The sequence below is a fragment of the Canis aureus genome, chromosome 23, assembly GCF_053574225.1.
Source record: "Canis aureus isolate CA01 chromosome 23, VMU_Caureus_v.1.0, whole genome shotgun sequence".
Lineage (NCBI taxonomy): Eukaryota > Metazoa > Chordata > Mammalia > Carnivora > Canidae > Canis > Canis aureus.
The window spans coordinates 44,939,937-44,950,709 of record NC_135633.1 but is presented as its reverse complement, the minus strand read 5'-3'; the positions used below and the strand labels follow the sequence as shown (position 1 = coordinate 44,950,709).

The following is a 10,773-nucleotide window of genomic DNA, read 5'->3' as shown; positions in this document are numbered from 1 at the left end:
AGGGAGAGCAGCAGGCAGAGGGGGAGGGATCCCAGGGGCTCAAGCCCAGGACCCTAGGATCATGACCTGAGCTGAAGGCAGATGCTCAACCACTGAGCCACCCAGATGTCTCTATTTGTTTGCTAATGGTGGGTACCACTGATATCCTTGAGAAAGCAAGAAGAGATAAAGTCCAGAGCCAAGTAAGAGACCCACCTACTAGGAATAGGGACACCTCTTCCATTGTAACAGGAGATGTATCTAAATGTAATTGATTTTCTTAAAGGACTGAAGCAAGGAAAGGAGTATGGTACATTTGAGGAAACAATATTCAAGGAGGGTCCTATCATTTGCAGAGATGTAGTTATTTTGTTTCATTTCCTTTAGCAGGTATAGCTAGGATAGTTGCTAAATATCTAAAAGACAAGTCTCCTTTAAGGAACCCCTTGCCCTAGGTCTAGTGATCCATAATATTTAGTGAAAAAAAAAAAAAAAAAACGCAAACTGCCATCTTATGATCTTTGAAACTTTATTAAAAAGAGAAATGGTATAATCAAACTACTTTATGGTTTCATTTCATTAAAAAAATAGACTAAGAGAAAAGGAAAAAACTGAATAATTTGTTGTCTAGGTGAGTTATAAATAAGGCATTTATCACAATTATTACTATGAAATTATACAGCCTACACATGCATGAAAACTGTAGAGCACATACTACAAAATCACATTATCAGTGGCAAGCAGGCTGGAATTCAAAATCTTTTGGGTACACTGTTCGATATGACATTCAAGCAAACTAAGAACAGAACTATTAGCATTGGCATCCTGTTTTATGTAAGAGTACAACTTTTATCAAATTACTCGTTTCCCCTCACCAAGATGAAGATGAGAAAGTATGAAAGGTCCCTCCACCAGAGTATTTTTTTAGGTCCTAGTTGTTCACCTGGACATCCAAATGAATCTGCTAAGGCAAATGTACTGATATCACTCATCTGGCATTGACATTGGCATCGCAGGGCATCTTGCCCTGAGCTAAGGGCAATTTCTCAGTCTAGTAATAAGCAAAGTTGCTTTTATCTATCTTAACCTAACGTTTAGGCATACATACAGAGTATGGATCGCCTTGTAATGGGTTGAGTTTAGTTGTCCGATATTTTATTTTTACACGTGAGCCTTGAAAACTGTAATGTATATCTTCAAAGCCAATTTAATGATTTAAAAGCTTTTTTCTAGGTTTTTCTTTTTTCGTTTTTTCTCCTCCCATAAAGAGCTGTCTTTAAGAAGCATGGAATCAAGAATTTTGTGAGATCTCTTCTCCCAACCAGTCACATGATGAGACTGTTTTTATCTCCTTGAAGATGCAGACTTTGGAAATATCCTGCTAGGTGAGGTGAAAAATAAGACTCAGGGCTCAAGTCCAGACTCGCCTCCTACAAACTTTCCTTCCCACGTTGAAGCTCCCACTAAACTTTTAGGGAGTCTCTGCCTCACAGTGGGAGAACTTAGCCTGCTCTTTTATAGCTTCCAGCCCTCCACATCCTGAAATACAAATACAAATTTTCTAGGTGACTTTGGAAAACAGCAACAACAACAACAACAACAACAAACGTTGCCATGGAAACATTGTGAAAACATAACATGAAGTGAGTTGTAAGCATTAAAGCACCTCTACAGATTTGCATAAAAATAGCAGCAATCTTTTTTTAAATGCTGATAACTTTGCCTTCTATGGCAAACAGTGCACAGGCTATTTGTATTCAAGTGGAAAAGGCCAAGAAAGCTGACTGAAGCCTCCAACAACTTCATTTGATCAAATTTTATCAGCAGATACTAATTTCGACATTTCCATGAACTCCTCAGAAAGTTATTTTCTCTGGAGCGACTAAGGGAAACATCTTACACAACTGTGTTGAAGAGTCAGCAACATTCCAGTTAGGTGTCTGAGGCAGTGTAACTCTTTCCCAAAGCCGTCCATCTAGGAATGTGGATGATTGGTTAAGGAAGCACCCACCGTCTAATCTGAGAATTATGAAACATGGAAAATAAAGATATCTTTCAGAGGTTTTCCCCGTGTCAGCAAATTCATTCAGAAAACATACTGTGTTTTCTCAGTCACACCTGTTCTTCTTTCTGTATGTTATACCTGAGGATTATTCACAGCCCATTGAAAAATAAATAAGTAAAAGCAAATTGCTTTGATTGTATTCTGGAGGATCAGAGCCTGATCCAAGATATAATGTAAACCTTTCTTGATTAACGATGCCTTGTCCAGTTTCACTGCTAAGGAAGACCAGTTGGTTCACAGAGCATCTGTGGGGAGTGCGCAGGACTGAACTTGCCGATATGCAACCTGCTTCTTTGCAGAGTGCAATCTGAGGGAAAGAATCACCGTGGAGATAAGGAAGAGGAGTCCAATGATGAAGAGGATGACCAAGGCTGCTTTTGCTCCCCTGGGATGCAGATTCTTGCCAAAGAAATAGAGCTGCTCCTTGCCAGGTTCTTCTGTGGAAAGAAGAGTGAGGTGTCAGTCCTCTGCCTTTTCCTAGGGAGTGAACATTGACTATTCACTTGTGGGATTCAGGGAGGGTATCATTACCATTGGAGGGCACTGTGGCTTGGGGGGACGCTCCTCCAGATGGAGACTTGGTAGAGTAAGGGATCCTGTTGTCTGGACAAGGAAGACAAGTTGATTGTTTTATAAACAACAGAAGTAGATTCTTTTCATGACATGAGGTATTTCAAGAGTCACGTCATTTTACCAATGAGGACTTTATCCCATTTGTATCTGCAGGTCTTTCTTAAATTCTCACTGTTCTACTTCATACCAGTACACATGCTGTCCTTACCCCATCTACCTTTCAAGCTTCTACTCACCCATTAAGATCCATCTGAAGCATTATAGCCTCTAGAATGTTTGCTCATATCCCACACTGTTAATCATTACCTCCTACTGCTGCCACTGAGCCCTGTACTCTGCACTCTCTGTTGGCTTGTATCATATTCTATTACAGTTACTACTTACATGTCTGTCTCTCTTGCTTGACCCTGAGCCCTTGGGGGCTCTTGTGCCTACAGGGCCTACAGGAAGCCTGGTGCTATCACCCATCATCACTGACAGAAAACAGTACCTATGTTCCGAAGGACTGTGTAGGTTGTCTCCATGCCAGCATGGATGTGGTCAGACACATGACAGTGTATCAGCCATGTTCCTGGGTGATCTGCAAACAGCTCAATGGTTTGGAATGTCCCAGGAAAGAGATCGTACACATCTTCTCGGTAAGATTTATCTATCTGCAGAAAGAAGGTAATAATGATAAGAGCAGAAATCAATAAAACTGGGGACAGAAAAAAAATAGAGATAAATCAAAGAAAACAAAAGCTAGTTCTTTGAACAGGTCAATAAGATCGATAAATCTGGTGGTACCATCCTCCACAATGGCCCCCAATGATCCCTGCCTCCTGCTATTCATAACCTTTGGAGTCCCCTTCTACATTGAGAGTTGATCTGTGAGACCAATAGCATATAGCAGAAGTGATGGCATGCTACTTCCGAAAGACTTAGACCCTCTCTCTTGCTCTCTTTTTTTGGAATATTCGTCCTGGTAGAAGTCAGCTTCTTTTTTTTTTATTTTTTTATGATAGTCATACAGAGAGAGAGAGGCAGAAACATAGGCAGAGGGAGAAGCAGGCTCCATGCACCGGGAGCCCGATGTGGGATTCGATCCCGGGTCTCCAGGATCGCGCCTTGGGCCAAAGGCAGGCGCCAAACCGCCGCGCCACCCAGGGATCCCGAGAAGTCAGCTTCTATGCCATACCCATGTGGTGAAGAACTGAAGCCTTCATTTAACAGCCCTGTGAATGATTTTGGACGTGATTCTCCAGCCCTAGTCAAACGTGATGACTACAGCTCCACCTGACATCTTGATTGCAGCCTCCTGAGAAATGCTGAGTCAGAACCAACGAGCTAAACTACTCCCAGATTTTTGACCCTGAGAAATTGTGAGTTAGTGTTGGTTGTTTTAGGCAACTAAGTGTAGGGGTAATTTGTTATAAAGCAATAAATAACTAATACAAACCTCTAGACAAACTGACCAAGAAAAAAAAAAGACACAAATTACAAATATTAGGAATTAAAGAGGGGACATCACTATAGACCTTATAGATGTTGAAAAGGATAATAAAGGAATATTTTTAATAACTGTGAATTCTACAACTTAGATGGTATGGACTCACTCCTTAAGATGAAAACTACCTAAGATCACTATTCAGGTTACTATTAAAGAAAATGGAATTATATTAAGACTTTCTGACAAATTAAAACTCTGGGTCCAGATGGCTTCTTTGGCAAATTCTACAACATTTAAAGAAGAAATGATACCATCAAAGAAGGACAATCCTCATGTGGTTTCACTCATACGTGAGATATAAGAAATAGTGAAAGGGATTATAAGGGAAAGAAGGGTAACTGAGTGGGGAAAAATTAGAGAGGGAGACAAACCATGAGAGACTAACTCTGGGCAACAAAGGGTTGCAGAAGGGGAGGTAGGTGGGGGGATGGGGTAACTGGTGACAGGCACTAAGGAGGGCACTTGATGTGATGAGCACTGGGTGTTATAGTATATGTTGGCAAATTGTATTTAAATTTAAAATAAAGATACTATTGAAAAGAAGAAATGATACTAATATTAAAACAAACCCTTCCAAAAGATAGAAGAGGATAGACCACTTCCAAACTCATCTTATGAGGCTGACATTACCCTGATACCCAAATCATACAAAGACTTAATGAGAAGAGAAAGCTACAACCAATATTCCTCATGAAAATAATTGTAAAACCCTTTAAAAAATACTAGCAAATTGAATCTAGCAATACATAAAAAGCATAATGCATTATGACAGAGTAAGATTTATCCTGAGATTGAAAATTGGTTCAATATTTGAAAATCAAACTATGGGGATGTCTGGGTGGCTCATTTGGTTGAGCATCTGCCTTTGGCTCAGGTCATGATCTCAGGAGTCCTAGGATTAAGCCCCACATTGGGCTTCTAGCTCAGTGGGAGTCTTCTTCTATGCTCCTATGCCCATCCCCCCTATTTATGCTCATGCTCTCTCTCAAGTAAGTTTTTTTTAAAAAAAGAAAATCAATCTATGTAAATCATCAGTTTACTAAAGAAAATCATCCAAAAACTAAAGAAGAAAAATGTGTTCATCCCAATAGATGCAGACAAAGAATTTGATAGAATTTAACATCTGTTCATGATTAAAACCATCAGCAAACTAAGAGTGGAAACTTCTTCCACTTATTAATAGGATCTACAAAAAAACTACAGCTAACTTTATATTCAGTGATAAATAACTGAATGCTTTCCACCCTAAGACTAAGGCAAGGATATTCATTTTCACCATTCATATTTAAGAATTATACTAGAAGTCCCAGCCACTGCACTAAGGCAAGAAAAAGAAATAAAAGACATACAGATTGAAAATAAAGAAATAAAACCATCTCAATTCACAGAAAAGAAGATTGTCTATGTAGGAAACCATCACCCAAAATCCATAAAAAAGCTACTAGAACTATTTATCAGAGTTGTAGGATATGAGATTAATTGTATAAAAAATCAATTATATTTCTATATATTGGCGATGAACAATTAGAAATTGAAATAAAGTCTATCACCAAAACCTATGATATTACTTAGGTAATAATCCAACAAAATATATACAAGCCCTGTATGCTGAAACTACAAAATACTGATGACAGAAACAAAGAAGATCTGCATAAATAGAGAGGTATATCATGTTCATGAATTGGAAGACTTAATATTGTTAAGATATTAATTGTCCTCAAACCCATGTACAGATTCCAAGCAATTCCAATCAAAATCCTACAGGAATTTTTAATAGAAATTAACAAGCCATTTCTAAAATTTATATGGGAAGGCAAAGATCTGGAATAGCTAAAACAATCTTTGCTTGATTTAAACACTTACTCTCACACTAAAGTAATCAAGACAGGATGGTATTCAAAAAAGGACAGATACATAGATCAATGTAACAGAATAGACATCCAAGAGATAGACCACCTTATATATGATCAATATGATTTTGACACAGGGGGAGAAAGAATAGTCTTTTCAATGAATGGTATTGGAATGACTGGACACCCATATGTAAGAAATAAGCCTTGAACCATATAAAAAAGTTAAAATGGATCAGAGGCCTAAATATAACACCTAAAACTATAAAACTGCTAGAAGAAAATCCTTGTGACCTTAAGTTAGGCAAAAATTTACTTTCACACCAAAAGCATGATGCACAAAAGAAAAAAAATGATAAACTATACTTCATTAGAATTTTCTATTCTTTGGAAGATAACATTAAAGGAATAAAAAAGATGAGCCACAGACTGGGAACAAATATTTGCAATCACATAGCTGGCAAACTATTCGTATGTAGAAAGCCCACAAACTCAAAGATAAGGATATAAATAACAAAATTTAAAAATGGACATAAAATTTGGACACTTCACCAAAGAAGATTTACAGATGGCAGATGGTAAATAAGCACATGAGAAGATGCTCTTTATATCATTAGCCATTTGGAAAATGTATACAAAAAACAATGAGCTACCGGTACACTTAATAAGATGGCAAAGAAAAAAATAAAATAAAAATGGAAGATACCAAGTGTTGATGTGGGTGTGGAACAGGTGATGCTCTTATATTTTTCTGGTGGGAATGCAAAATGATACTGTCTCTGTGGAAAATATTTTGGCAGTTTCTTAAAAAGTTAAGCATATACTTATCACATGGTCTGGCAATCCAACCCCTTAGGTATTTTCTCAAGGGAAATGAAAACTTGTGTTCACAGGAAAATATGTCCACAATATTTATAATTTTATTTGTAATAACCAAAATCCAGAAAGAACCCACATATCCCTCAGTGGGAAAATGGATTAACAAACTGCAGTATATTCATACACTGGACTACTACTCAATAATCAAATGGATCAAAATACTGATACACACAAGATGGACACAATTCAAATGCCTATACTGAGTGAAACAAGCCCGTTTCAGAATGCTGTAGATGGTATGATTCCATTTATACATTTCAGGAAAGGCAAATCTATAGAGAGAAAATATATCAATATAGCAAATATATATATCAGCATAAGGAAGTAGCTGACTGTAGAAAGTGCAACAAAGACATTTGAGGGAGTAATGTAGATGTTAATTAGCATTAATTATGCTACCATATGTGTTTTCCAAAACAGAACTGTACACTAAATAGAGGGACTTTTACTCAATGTCAATTGTACTTTAATTTTTAAAGTTTATAGATGTATACAAAATAATTGTATAGGTGTATAGGATAATTTTTACAGTTTTATTACATTTTATACATTTTTAATATATTTTTAAAGATGTGAGTTGAAAAAGCCAAGTTCGGAAAAGCAGCATAGCCATTTAATATATAAAACTATAACCACTATAAGCTAGTACTTGGTGTCTTAAACTATGTTAAATAAATACACAGAGGGGAAATATTAGGTGTTTTATTAAAGTTACTATTTATTGCTGTATAGCTGGAAAAAAGAACAATGCAGTTATTTCCACTGCATTGGAATTCTTTTTTATTCTTTTTCCTTATAGGCTTCACTAAGCCTTTTGGGATGATGGCCTATTCATTCTTTCCTTCTTTCTTTTTAAAGATTTTCTTTATTTGAGAGAGAAAGAGAGCATGAGCAGGAGAAGTGCAGAGGCAGGAGAAGCAGACTCCCCACTGAGCACAGAGTCTGAAGTGGGGCTTAATCCTAGGACCCTAAGATCATGACCTGAGCTGAAGTCAAACCCTAACTGACTGAACCACCCAGGTGCTGCAGGATGATGGCCTATTTAGACCTTATACCTGGGATTCTGATTCCTCAGGACTGGTGTAGGGCCTGGCGATCTGTTTCTTAAACAGCTGGGTGATGCTGTACAGCCAGTACCACCCAGATAGCTTGCGGCTAGACAGGCAGAAGGCTATACATGGTCCAGCCCAACTCCGTAAGACAAAACAAAACAAAAGACAAAAAATAACGAACAACCACAAACAAACAAACAAACAAACAAACAAAAAACAAAACAAAACAAGATAAAGTTTGAGAGCCCAAGCCAGAGCTCAAAGTATTTCCTTTACTGGATAGGGCTATTCTGATAGTTAATGACATAGAAAAGAAAGGGAAAAAACAAAAGTAAAAGAAAAAAAGAAGTTTAAGAAAAAAGGAAAAACCAGTACATGTGCTTTCACATACAGTATTAACAGCATAATCCAGAGTGGTAAAAATTAGAATGATGAGTAGTCTGATGAGAATTCTGATGAGAAAATTCTCTTCTGAGGCTTGGAAAGTTTCTCACAAGCACAACAAAATATATGTACATATTAAGAAATATCAACTGGGGGAAGGGTATAATCACATTATTCTCTTCCACTTTCTAACATGAACCTCATAAGCCTTATTGCTAAAACCCATCTTTTTTCACAGTGAACATACATTGAATCTTTTAGTTCAAAAAGTCTTTTCCAAAGCATATTCCTTATACTTACCTTGAAAAGAAAACTCTCAGCATGATAATGGATGGTGTGTATGTCCACTTCACTTCCTATTCCCAACAGATACCAGTTTGTCATCGTATCTTCATTCATGATAAGGCCATGGAGATTCCCAAAAATCTTTCCATTGATAGCTAAGAAGGTGAAAAGAAAATATTCTTTATTAGTGGTCATTACTTAATCTGGTTTTAGAAATGATTCAAGATCTTTAGGTTACCAATATTTTCATCTACCTGATAAACACATAACAAACTTACACCAATGTCCCCACCATTCTAGACCCAAAATCCAGGTTAATAAGAAATCCTTATAAAAGCCAGAAAAAAGAAGTCACAGTGTATTTTTAAAAGCTACATTTTTGGTAGCAGTGTGTTTTGTTTGCTTGCTGGTTTGGCATGTTCTCTTTGTAGAGTGAGTTACAGGCTCATTTCTGAAGCAGCCATTATTTATACCATTCTGTACACAAGTTAATGATGACACAGAGAATCAGGGTTATATAAATCAAAACTGAATGAATTAGAAGCTATTCCCTCAACATTTCACTTTCTGAGAACTAGTTTGGGGCAAGTTATTCAGTATGGCTGAATTGCCAAAACAAGGAAAGCTTCACATGGGATGAGCCCATGCCCTTGCCATGACCAAAGCAAACTCAAACTCGGTGGACATGATGGGGACTCTCATTCTGCTTTCTTTTTTTTTTTTTTAAGATTTAATTTATTTATTCATGAGAGACAGAGAGAGAGAGAGAGAGAGAGAGAGAAAGGCAAAGACACAGGCAGAAGGAGAAGCAGGCTCCATGCAGGGAGCCTGACGTGGGACTTGATCCCAGGTCTCCAGGACCACACCCTGGGCTGAAGGCAGTGCTAAACCACTGAGCCACCCGGGCTGCCCTCACTCTGCTTTCTACTAACTTTTTATTCTGGTCATCATGCCACAATTAAATGAATTACATTTATTAAAAATAGAGAGCATACTAAGAAACTTTGGGGAGAGGGAAGCAAAATTGTAGGGGAAAGAGTAGCTGAATTAGAAATCAGCCAACATATTCCAATCAATGTTAACAATTAGCTAACTTTGTGACCTTGGGCAAGGCCTATCTTTTTTGTATACTTTTGGTCAGAAGTAGATCTTGGTGAGAGAGTGCGAATGTGTCAATTAGAACATATTATTCCCACTTAGAAAAATTACCTTACATTACATAGAATTAAATAAATAACATAGACAATAACACATTAAAACAGAAATTTGGTGATGATATTTCATGTCCCAGAGTCAGTTAAGCCAGGCTCTTAAATTTGATTAGCTAGATATATGGTGTATTCTTATAGAAATATACCAATAAGTCATATCATTCATTTTTAAATTAATTTAAATTAATTTGTGGTTTAGGGATCCCAGCCTTCAGAGATAGAGCTCCCCCAAGTTGCACTGGACCTTGCTGGCAGTCAACCAATGGCTTAGTTCATTCCCTCGGAAGGAAAGTTTTAGAGGACTTTCATTAGGCCAGGTGCCCCTGTGACTGAGGAAGGGTTCAGAGGAGACTGGGACCTCCTACAGTTTAAGAATTTCTATGAGCTTATGTCAGCTTATGTTTTTAAACCTCTGATATACCATGCATTTTGTTGCTTTCTTCAAAATCGTCACTGCGCTTAAAATATCGTGGATCTTTATTGAGATACTTTTTAATATTGTCATCCAGATACCAGGATTCATTCTCATTAAATACCAAAAACAAGAGAACGAATTCATAATCAACATCGCTTCTTCTTCCCTTCTCATTCAACACTCCTTCTCTGCAAATAATCAGAGGACCCATCAAACCACTGTATGTATCCTGAAAGAAAAATAAACTGAATTAGATAAGCCTTTAAATAATTTAATAACACAGATTAAGTGCTAGTAAGAAAGTCATTATAAAAAGACTGTTGACCACAAAATAATAATTTTTTAGAAGATTTATTTATTCATTGGTGGGAGAGGAGCAGAGGGAGAGAGAGAGGGAGAGGAAGAGAGAGAAGCAGACTCCTCACTGAGCATCCCCTGTGCAGGGCTCAATCTCATGACCCTAAGATCACAACCTGAGTGAAAACCAAGAGTCAGCCACTTAACCGACTGCACCACCCAGGCACCCTTACCACAAAATAATTACTAAGAAGCCCTGAAGATGTAGGAATGTTCCTAAAAGTGAGCTACAGA

The 10,773-nt window shown here is 37.4% G+C and overlaps 1 protein-coding gene across 1 annotated transcript in view; it reads right to left on the bottom strand.

Annotated features, from left to right (window-relative positions):
* Positions 1 to 506: 506 nt before the first annotated feature.
* Positions 507 to 10,773, bottom strand: part of HEPHL1 (hephaestin like 1) — a 93,890-nt gene continuing 83,623 nt past the window's right edge. Inside the window, exons 16-20 of the mRNA XM_077867469.1 lie at positions 10,189 to 10,411; positions 8,572 to 8,711; positions 3,108 to 3,270; positions 2,576 to 2,647; positions 507 to 2,481 (exon numbers count right to left, since the gene is read on the bottom strand). Coding sequence (XP_077723595.1) covers positions 2,279 to 2,481; positions 2,576 to 2,647; positions 3,108 to 3,270; positions 8,572 to 8,711; positions 10,189 to 10,411 — 801 coding nt within the window. The 3' untranslated portion in view covers positions 507 to 2,278. The remainder of the gene's footprint in view (positions 2,482 to 2,575; positions 2,648 to 3,107; positions 3,271 to 8,571; positions 8,712 to 10,188; positions 10,412 to 10,773) is intronic.